We start from the raw sequence: 11,123 nt of genomic DNA on the forward strand, positions 1-11,123 counted from the left end.
CATAGCGCAGCGTAGCCTGGTGTAGCATAGCTTAGCCAGGTGCAGCATTGCGGAGGTTAGCCTGATGTTGTGTAGCGTAGCTTAGCTGGTGTAGCATGGCCTATCCTGGTGTAGCATAGCGTAGGTTATCCTGGTGTTGTGTAGCGTAGCGTAGCTTAGCCTGGTGTAGCATAGCTTAGCCAGGTGCAGCATAGCGGAGGTTAGCCTGATGTTATGTAGTGTAGCTTAGCCTGGTGTAGCATAGCATATCCTGGTGTAGCATAGCGTAGGTTAGCCTGGTGTTGTGTAGCGTAACTTAGCACATCCAGCCCCCTATCAGCTGCTTGCTGCGGTACTGTAGTGGGTGTCTTCAATATATAGCCTGATGCAAGCTAGCATATATCAGCTTAGGCTGGCGAAGGCAGTCCAGACCCCAGCTAGCCACACGCTAGCCAGCTGTATCTGGGAGCCTAAAATCACCTGACGCCGGATGGCATAGCTTCGTTTAGCATCGCATAGCTTAGCATAAGAAGTCCAGATCCAGCAGCAGTCATGAGCATGCCATGAGTCATGAACCCCCCCAGCCAATCGACCACCCTCCCATCACAACACCTGGGACACCATTGGCCCTGAACACAGGTGAACCACAGGTGAGCCACGGGTCAAGGTGAAGAGACACACCTGTGGAGGACGTCCTCCCCGGAGACCGAGGTGACGGACCACAACAGCCCTTGTTTTGGCGTCTCCCTATCCAAAGGGCGGGCGGCAGAACCCAGTGAAGGCCGCCGTGTGTGTGCTTGTTGTGTCGACGAGCGACACACCAAAGGTCACCGGAGCGGAGGCTCAGGGATTAGCGTGTCCTCGCTGGCCCTGAGGAGCCAGGGGCCAGACTAAACAGGAGCCGGGCCACTGATAGATCAGCCAGTGACAGACGTCGTCCTCCCTGGGTCCTCTCAGAGGAGGGACTCTGCTCTCAAAGCCTGTGTGACTGGAGGATCCCCTGCCTCCTCAAACCCATCCAGTGGCCTATCCAGTTTCCTATCCAGTGGCCTCTCAAAGCGCTTTACAATATTGCCTAACATTCACCCATTCATAAGCACATCCACAAACCGACCGGCGGTGTCAGCCACGCAGGGCGACAGCCAGCTCGTCGGGAGCAGTCAGGGCGAGGCGCCTCGCTCAGGGACACCTCGACGCTCCGCTAGGAGGAGCTGGGGATCGAACCAGCAACCCTCCGGTTACCAGCCGACCCGCTCTCCCTCCTGAGCCACATGCCGCCCAATAACACACTAAAACGACACGGCCCTCCACGGCGGCCCCACAGGACTGTTTGTTTATTTGTGGAGCTTAGCGGCGGAGGCTACATTGTGGAGGCAGTGTGAATCACCCACTGGGCCAAGGGCTGGGAGGCCCTTCCGTCGGACAAAGAGGTGTTTGTGTGTTCCCTCGTCGGACCCCCTGACAGACCGTCAGCTCTGTGCCCTCCTCGCGGCTCCACTGACCACCAGCAGGGCGGAGACGTCACACGTCCAGACTAGTAATCACACTCTGAGACGCGGCGGAGCCTTCATTTGTAGGCAGGCCGCACTCACAACAGCCCTCCTTCCTGGGCTGAGAACACTGGGAATACTAGTTTAGATTACTGGAGTATCACTGGGAATACTAGTTTATATAACCGCAGTACCACTGGGAATACTAGTTTATATTACTGCAGTAACACTGGGAATACTAGTTCATATTACTGCAGTAACACTGGGAATACTAGTTTATATTACTGCAGTAACACTGGGAATACTAGTTTATATTACTGCAGTACCACTGGGAATACAAGTTTAGATTACTGCAGTAAAACTTGGAATATTATTTTAGATTACTGGAGTAGCACTTGGAATACTAGTTTAGATGACTGCCGTTCTTTGTATCATGGTTCTGTGTATCACGGTCACAGTGTGTGCGGTTCTGTGTATCATGGTTCTTTGTATCATGGTTCTGTGTATCACTGTCACAGTGTGTGCGGTTCTGTGTATCATGGTTCTTTGTATCATGGTTCCGTGTATCACGGTCACAGTGTGTGCGGTTCTGTGTATCATGGTTCTTTGTATCATGGTTCCGTGTATCACGGTCACATTGTGTGGGGTTCTGTGTATCATGGTTCTTTGTATCATGGTTCCGTGTATCACGGTCACAGTGTGTGGGGTTCTGTGTATCATGGTTCTTTGTATCATGGTTCCGTGTATCACGGTCACAGTGTGTGCGGTTCTGTGTATCATGGTTCTTTGTATCATGGTTCCGTGTATCACGGTCACAGTGTGTGCGGTTCTGTGTATCATGGTTCTTTGTATCATGGTTCCGTGTATCACGGTCACAGTGTGTGGGGTTCTGTGTATCATGGTTCTTTGTATCATGGTTCCGTGTATCACGGTCACAGTGTGTGCGGTTCTGTGTATCATGGTTCTTTGTATCATGGTTCCGTGTATCACAGTCACAGTGTGTGAGGTTCTGTGTATCATGGTTCTTTGTATCATGGTTCTGTGTATCACAGTCACAGTGTGTGCGGTTCTGTGTATCATGGTTCTTTGTATCACGGTTCTGTATATGGATGGACCCACCTCGGCTCCGGAGTACTTCTCGGTCCGGCCCACCAGGAGGTCAAGGCTGACGTCGGGGGACACCGGCGTGTTCCGGAACTGGATGTTGAAGATGTCGCGGCGGGTCTGGGCGTCCGGGAGTGGGACGTACACGATGCGGTCCAAACGGCCCGGTCTCATCAGCGCCTGGGAACAGAGAGGAGAGGGTTAGGACCACCGCAGGGCCTCTGATGGACCTGACGGGAGAGGTTAACTAAGGAAAACACGTCAGAGATAGTTTGTACAGTACATAAATAAGGACACTTAAATGTACTTTATTAATCCCAGATGGGAAGGGTGTCACAGCAGAGAATATATCATCAAATTGGAGTACTTCTTAAACAACATACTACATACGCAGATTAAGTGAATGAATAAATAAATCAGAGTTGACTTGTCACACTTGAGGAGCAATCGAAGAATCTCAATATCTAGTCCTTGAAAAGCAACATGTGTGAATAAACGACACCTTCCGCTCTGTTTTGAAGTTATGAACCAGGAAACCAGCCACCAGCCACTTTGTTTTCCAGGAGTTCCTCGTCTGATTAAAAGCTTTCAGGTCTCAGGTCAGGTAACCCAAGCTGTGGCTGATGCAGGTGACCTGCCAAGTACCTCTCCACTAGTGTTAGAACCAATCCGCCCTGTCACTGCCTCGGACAAACCCCTTAGCCCGCGACACAATGTGGACATTATCTGATAAAGCCCTCCACACACACTGGAGACCACGTCTCCGCGACCCCCCAACAGCTCTAGAGTGCCCAGAGCTGCCTGCGTCTCGGCTGTCAGACGGCGTTAGGTGGCAGGCGCCCCTCTTCAGCAGACAGGCGGATGGACGGACACTCAGGGCTAGCCTCCATTAGCAGGCTGGACACGGTTTAGGTTGAGTGGAGTGGCTCTTAATTAGCTAGCTAGCGAGTGTAAGAGTCTGTCATGTTAGCTAGCCAGCAAGAGTTTGATATGTCAGCTAGCATTAGCTTAGTCCAAGTTAAATTAGCTAGCTGAAAAGACTAGCGAGAGTTGAGACTCTCAACTGTCTCAACTGTTAAATTGGCTAGCAAGCTAGTTACATTTAGGGCTTTTAGCGATGCTTTTATCCAAAGTGACTTACAATAAGTACATTTGTCGGAAGAAAGAAACACCATTATATCTCTGTGCCAAGCACTAACAATCACTAGGCTAACCTATTCCCCATATACAACAAAGATAGGAGAAGATGTTACACAATGCTACGTACTATATTTAAGTGCCAGGACGTACAACACACAATAAGTGCGTACATTAAGTTCCAGGACGTACATCATACAACATACAACATACATAGTTCTTGGCAGAACAGAAACAAGTGTGCTACATCACGCTAGGTAAGTACAAGACTGAACTGAAGTTTGCCCCAATATGTTTAGCGTGTAAGAACAGTACAGCTTCCTGGATTCAGAGACACAAAACACGCACATTGCCGTGACAATGACAACATTAGCCTCAACAGACCCACGAAGGGGAAATGGTTAAAAACGTTTCACAGCTCCCAGGATGATTTAGAATGTTCCGGTGCTTTGTGTGGATGTGACATCAGCGTCAGCGCCCGCATCACTTCCTGTCACCCTGGTCAGGTGGCGCTGCCCAGGTAGCGTCAACAAGCTAAACTCTGGCGGCAACAAGCTAACCCCACCGCCAGCAACAACAGGATGTGTTTTGCAACTTGTTTTAGTTTGCAGTTTGTTTCTGTACACACACACACACACACACACACACACACACACACACACACACACCACACACACACAGACACAAGTGCACACACACAAACACACACATACAGAGACACACACACAGACACACACATACACACACACACAATCACACACAGACAAACACACACACACACACACACACACACACACCCAGCACACACACAATCCCAAACACATTCATCCTTCCTCTCAGGTGTGGGTGCAGCTGTGTCGGTGTTTGTGTCGCAGTGTGTCTGGTACACCTCGTACTGTTTGTGTGTTTACAGTAGTTCAGAGACACGTGCACAATGCAGGCACGCACACACCGACTCGACACTTGCACACACGTCTACGCCAACACAGCCGCGTTTATAGTGAAAGATAAAGGGCAACTACCATGGATAGAATCAACCTTTAACTCTTCCTTCACAGCGGCCGTCTCACAGGAGAAGATGGACTGTTGACCTTCAACATAGTGGCCAGAGAGGAGAGAGAAGAGAGGAGGAGAGAGGAGGACAGAGGAGAGAGACAGAGAGTAGAGGAGAGAGAAAGAGTAGAGGAGGAGAAGAGGAGAGATAGAAGAGAGGAAGAGGGATAGAGAGGAGAGGAGGACAGAGATAGAGGAGAGGAGAGACGCGGAGAGACGAGTAGAGAGATAGAGATGAGAGGAAAAGAGATAGAGGGCGGCGAGAAGGAGAGAGGAGAGATAGAGAGGAGAAAAGGATAGAAGAAGGCTCACAGAGAGAAAGAGGCATTTCCCCCTCCTCCTCCTCCTCGCGATGTGATGACCTCGTTGTGACAGATGACTTCCTGTCGCTCCCCCCCCCCCCCACTGCCAGGAATTCTGGGAATTCACTATGTGAGCGTAGCCGCCTCACCCTCATTCTGGTCCTCTGGATGTTTACTATCAGACTCAGCTAACCGTCTCACTCCCTGGCTCTATCTCATGACCTCTGACCTCTCTGAGATTTCTACATTAGCATTCATTCTCATTGGAGGACAGACAGGCAGGTAGTAAGACAGGAAGTAAGACAGAAAAGCAGACAGCCGGACCGCCAGTGAGACAGGAATCCAGGCTGTAAGACAGATATTAAGACAGACGGACAGGCGGTAAGCCAGGTAGTAGACAGGCAGTACGTCTGACAGCCAGGTAGTGAGACAGCCATGTCGTAAGACAGGCAGTAAGTCTGACAGCCAGGCAGTAAGACTGGTAGTAAGCCAGACAGCCAGGCAGTGAGACAGGCAGCGCGTGGTTCTGTAACCAGTCCTTCCACAATCCAGCTTGCCTCCAGGTGTTTCACACTCACAACAAACCCTGCAGGGAACCTCAGGCTGGCAGCCTCTCTGTGGTAGCATACCATACTACCACGCTAACCAGCACCGGTAAGGTCTTGCTACCGCTAGCAGCAAGCTAACCAGCACTGGTTCGGTCTAGCTACCGCTAGCAGCAACACTAACCAGCACCAACATCACTTCCATACAGCTAGCATTGGCGCTAACAATCACACGTTAGCTTCAGATTCCGTTAGCAGCAGCACAAACCATAAGAGAGAGAGATAGAGAGAGAGAGAGAGAGGGCTAGAATAATTGGCACTCTCTCTCTCTCTCTCTCTCTCTCTCTCTCTAATCCAATCCTAACCCTTCGTTAGCCCTGACTTCCGCTAGCTCATTATGCTAAAGTGAACCTGATGATCCTTCTCCATCCACATGTGCAGGCGTGGCTGCACTCCAGCTGGAATTAGCATTAGCATCCAGTATGACGGGCTAGCTGCATTCAGGTGTGTCTTTTGCCGGTGATGTGCTTGTCTTGGGTCGATGACATAACAGCACACACACTGACTGTATTTAGTTATACATTATAGCCTGTCGGAACATGTGATCGATTCGTTTCATTCGAGACATTTAACATTCGAGACATTTAACAGATTTCAGGAACACAAACGATTATACCTACGATGATGAATGCCGTTTGGTGTTCAACATTCCCCCTTTTGAGAACCACATGATATCTTTGATATGAGGAATGAAACCTGTTGCATATCAACATCAGCCATCTGATAGTGTGAAGTATTCTTCAATGTCCGGTCTTCAGACCAAGACTCATCTGAAAGGAATCGCTCCTTTTTCAGTGTACTGTAATGTTTTGCAAGCTAATCTCATCAAAATTAAAATGGCCGCTGTGTGTTTGTATCTGAACCTTCAATCCCTTTTTAATTAGACTTATTTAGTTATAGGAGCAAACTCATAAAGAGTCCAGCTGTAGAGAGCTCTGGCCCTACTCTCAGACAAAAGAAGGCCAGTTATTGTGTTTACTCCTTTGATTTGAGAGACAACTTCTTGCTCCAAACAGCACGCTTATGGTGTTATGTTTTATCATGTGACGCAGTGTTGTGTTGAGTACAGTAATGTTGTGTTATATTTGTGTGTGTGTGCACAGTGGTGAGACGCTAGTGTCCAATTAAACTAGCTTCCTAATGTCGTTAGACTACATCCAAGTGTGACGTGTTTACATGTACGCTGAGTGGAATGGGAGGCGCCTGGGTGTGTGTGTGTGTGTGTGTGTGTGTGTGTGTGTGTGTGTGTGTGTCTTTTAGTAGCTGTGTTGCGACCGGAGTGTGAGAAGTCTTAGCTGAAAGAGGGAGCGAGCGGGTAAGAAGGAATGAGACGAGGTGAGAGACAAAGAGAGAAAGAGAGAGAGAAGTTTTGATCATATGGAAGCCAGGTGAGAAGGTTTGGGTCAAAGTTGGTGTGTGTTTGTGTGTGTGTGTGTGTGTGTGTGTGTGTGTGTGTGCGTGTGTGTGCATAACAGTGTGTATGTTTGTGCAACAGTGGGTGTGGGTGTGTGGTGTGTGTGTGTGGGTGTGTGTGTGTGAGCGTGTATGTATAAAACAGTGTGTATGTGTGTGTAGGGGGGGGGGGTTATTGAGGAACAGCAGCTGGGTTCCAGTGAGGAGGGGTGAGAGGGTGAGAGGGTGAGGGAGGAGCACCACAGCTGCCTGGGGCCCCCAATAAAGTCCGGAGTCTGTCAAAACAACTCCTTCATGAGGAGGAGACAAAATGGCGGCTGACGTAACTGTCCTGTCCTCATATGGATCTCTTTTATGTGTCTTCACATTCATACATGAATACATGTGCATGTATACATATACATGCACAAACTCTGTATTCTCTGTGCACATTGTTCTATCTTGGGACAGTAACGATCAATAAAGAGGTGAAGGGTCAGCGCGGTGTGTGTGTGTGTGTGTGTGTGTGTGTGTGTGTGTGTGTGTGTGTGTGAGAGAGTGTGTGTGTTTACGCGTGTGTGTGTGCCACTATGAATGGGTGAGTGTTGTGGTCGGAGCGACAGGTGTGGAGGTGCTGCCGGACACACAGGAAGTGAGCGGCGAGCCAAGTGGGGGAGGGGCAGGGGGCGGGGCTCTGAGCAGCAGCTGTGTGTTTATAAGGAGGTCTGCTTCCTGTGTCCGCACACACACACTTAGAGGCCGGGCGTCATGACCAGATCTTAACCCCCCCCCCCACACCATGCCCAACTCCACCACCCCCTACAAGACCACCACCTCCCCCTCAACCCCTACCACAATCAGCACCACCACCTTTCAGTTGGGAGTCTGAATATCTGAACACCCTCCCCACAACTAGATTAGAGCCAAAAGTGTGTTTTTTAATACTACTACAGGTTTGTGTTTTAATACATACTACTGACAGAACCAAATGTTCGAATTCAGGACTTTCCTTCGAGCAGCCAATCAAGTGGCTGCACACTCACCCAGTCACCCAGTCACCCAGTCACCACTCACCCAGTCACCCAGTCACCCAATCACCCAGTCACTCAGTCACCAGTCACCCAGTCACCCAGTCACCCAGTCACTCAGTCACCAGTCACTCAGTCACTCAGTCACCCAGTCACCCAGTCACTCAGTCACTCAGTCACCAGTCACTCAGTCACCCAGTCACTCAGTCACCAGTCACTCAGTCACCCAGTCACAAAGTCACCCATTCCTTCAGTCCCATGAAGAATGAGAGAGAGAGAAAAAGAGAGCAAAAGAGGGACAGAGAAAGAGAGAGTGAGAGAGAGAGGCAGAGAGAGAGACAGGAAGAGTGAGAGACTACCACAGTGTTTCAGGTTTCAGAGAGACAAGGTGACCTCTCTAGATCCTAGTGGGAAGGAGATCCGCCACATGCACACACACATGCACACTGCAAACACACACACACACACACATGCACACACAATGCAAACACATACACGCTGCACATATGCATGTGTGCACACGCCTTAAAGACGCACCACATCGTTCAGTAGAGACGGAACACACAGACGTTACTCTACGGTCCTACAGATCACTCTGGTAAAAGGACAGCAAGAAGGGGGAGGCAGAAAGAGAGAGGGAGGGAGAGAGAGGGAGGGAGAGAGAGAGGGAGAGACATAGAGAGAGAGGGGGGGAAGAGATAGGGAGAGAAATCAACTGAGGGACATACAGAGATAGAGAGAGAGACAGGGAGAGAGGGAGAGATAAATTAAGAGACAGACTGAGAGAGAGACGGAGAGGGATAGACAGACAGACAGAGGGACCGACACAGAGAGAGACAGAGGGTGGGAGAGACAGAGAGAGGGAGCGAGAGAGAGAGGGAGAGACAGACAGGGAGGGCAGGAATGGAGGAGGGGCTGAGGAGAGAATGAGAGCAGGAGGAAGGAGAAGTGTTGGAGAGGAGGAACGACACAAAGGAGAGGAAACAGGAGAGGAGGGGAGGGCTGCCCGGAGCTGGGGGGCAGACGACACCGGAGCCCCCTCAATGGAAACCAGATCAACAGGCCTGTCCCGCAGCGCCCGCAACCCAGAACCACCGCCTAGAACCGCCACCCAGAGCTGCCTCCTAGAACCGACCAGAACCAAGTCCTACAACCGCCTAGATCCACATCCTAGAGCCGTCTCCTAGAACCACCCAGAACCAAGTCCTAGAACCACATCCTAGAGCAGTCTCCTAGAACCACCCAGAACCAAGTCCTAGATCCACATCCTAGAGCCGTCTCCTAGAACCACCCAGAACCAAGTCCTAGAACCACATCTTAGAGCCGTCTCCTAGAACCGCCGAGAACCGCCACCCAGAGCTGCCTCCTAGAACCACCCAGATCCACGTCTTAGAACCACGTCCTAGAACCGCCATCTAGAACCGCCACCATAACAATCTCCTGAACGCCCCAGAACCAACAGATCAGCTAGCCCTTTGCTAGCTTCCTCCTACGTAGCTGCTTCCCATTCATCAGAGCTAGCGATTAGCTTGTGGCTAGTTAGCCTAGCCAGTGAAGCTAGTGGCAGAGTGGAGCATCTGGCTGGTCACCTGAGCACGCCCCTCAGAGACCCACCATCCCCTAGTCATGTGATCATCTCCCTGGCGTCCCCCCCCCCCCCCCCCCCCCCCCCCCTCTTGTCCACCTCAGACCCCGCTAGCAGGAGCGATAGCTCCCCAGGCAGGGTCTGTTCCAATCTCCGGCTCCCAGCCCGACCTGGCTCTGTCCCCCTCAGCTTCCTGTACCCCCCCCCATGGTGAGCTGTTGATCTTACTAAGCCCCAGAACCAGCGCCCCCCCCCCCCCCCTTGCCCGCGGCCTGGTTCCTCCAGCGGGTGTCAGGATCAAACCAGGGCGTTATAAAGCTCTTATTTACTAGGGCCCTGACTCCTTTATGGGGGCCCCTGGAGGTGAGTTGGGGGGCAGGGTTCTCCATCAAGCCTGGCTGGAGGGGACTGTTTCAGCACCGTGCCGGCCCCTAAACCACCAGGAACCAGCCTGCAATCAGAGGAAGGGCCCCGGGGAAGGCTGTAGCCCCCGTGGGCCATCCCCGCTCATCAATTACCGGCCCCTGATAGGAGCCAGAGGAGGACTGGACCCCGGAACGACCCCCGACAAACGAGTCTTGGGTTCAAAGCCCAAACGTGTCCCTGGCAAGACGCCCTTACCAAGGGGTGTTCAAATGGCGGCCCGCTGGCCAATCAGGGCCCTGGGATTATTTCTCGGATTCCTATCATAAACCAATGTAAAAGAAGGAAAAGCGTGCTAATATACTTAATATATTTTAAATACGTTTAAATATATGTTCACGTTATGCAATTATAATTTAATGATTCATGTCCCCAGATGACACGTTCTAATATTATTTCTATAATAATTCTTGAAGGTAAACGTATATGGGACTACTCAGCAGTCTGTCATGTCATATATCAGAGTGTTAGTGAAAAGTTATGCAACTGATCCGAAAACAACGGAGAAGAAGACTGAGAACTGACAATTAACACCGACTGTTGAAAGTGTCAAACGACGTACTTGGTTGTTAACGCGTTGAGTTGTACGATAACGACGGCCTGTTTGCTCCTCCTCGTCCTCAGAGTCGTGCTCCTCCTCTTAACCCGAGCACCCTGCCCTGACCCCTCCCTGCTCCTCAGGGCCTCAACCTACCACCCCACCCAGGGAGTCCCTCTGGACTGGGGTGTGCTAGGGCAGTGGTTCTCAAATGGAGGTCGGCATACTTTGGAGTACTGCAGGGGGTGCTCGGAAAATGTCACATTTTGCAAGTTTCAACCTTAGCGAGTTTCATTTCTAAAAGCTAGACAGTAGATAATCGAGAAACTGGACAAAGGGGTTAAAATGTAAATCGGAAAACCGGGAGAAAGGAGAATCAGTGGAAAGGAGAGCACATCCAGAAGCACCAAAATGTGGTCAGTTTCAGGAGGAATGTATTTGAATGGGATCCACCTCTACATGCTCTGACCCTCCCAGGCGTTGGGCT

General features: G+C 50.7%; 1 protein-coding gene across 1 annotated transcript in view; it reads right to left on the reverse strand.

Moving 5' to 3' along the window:
* Positions 1-11,123, reverse strand: part of afg2a (AFG2 AAA ATPase homolog A) — a gene marked incomplete at its 3' end in the record, with an annotated part of 56,899 nt that overhangs the window by 5,913 nt on the left and 39,863 nt on the right. The window contains exon 16 of the mRNA XM_079744820.1: positions 2,589-2,753. Within this exon, the coding sequence (XP_079600946.1) occupies positions 2,589-2,753 (165 nt within the window). The remainder of the gene's footprint in view (positions 1-2,588; positions 2,754-11,123) is intronic.

The sequence above is a fragment of the Pollachius pollachius genome (genome assembly GCF_949987615.1).
Source record: "Pollachius pollachius genome assembly, chromosome: 10".
Taxonomy (NCBI): domain Eukaryota; kingdom Metazoa; phylum Chordata; class Actinopteri; order Gadiformes; family Gadidae; genus Pollachius; species Pollachius pollachius.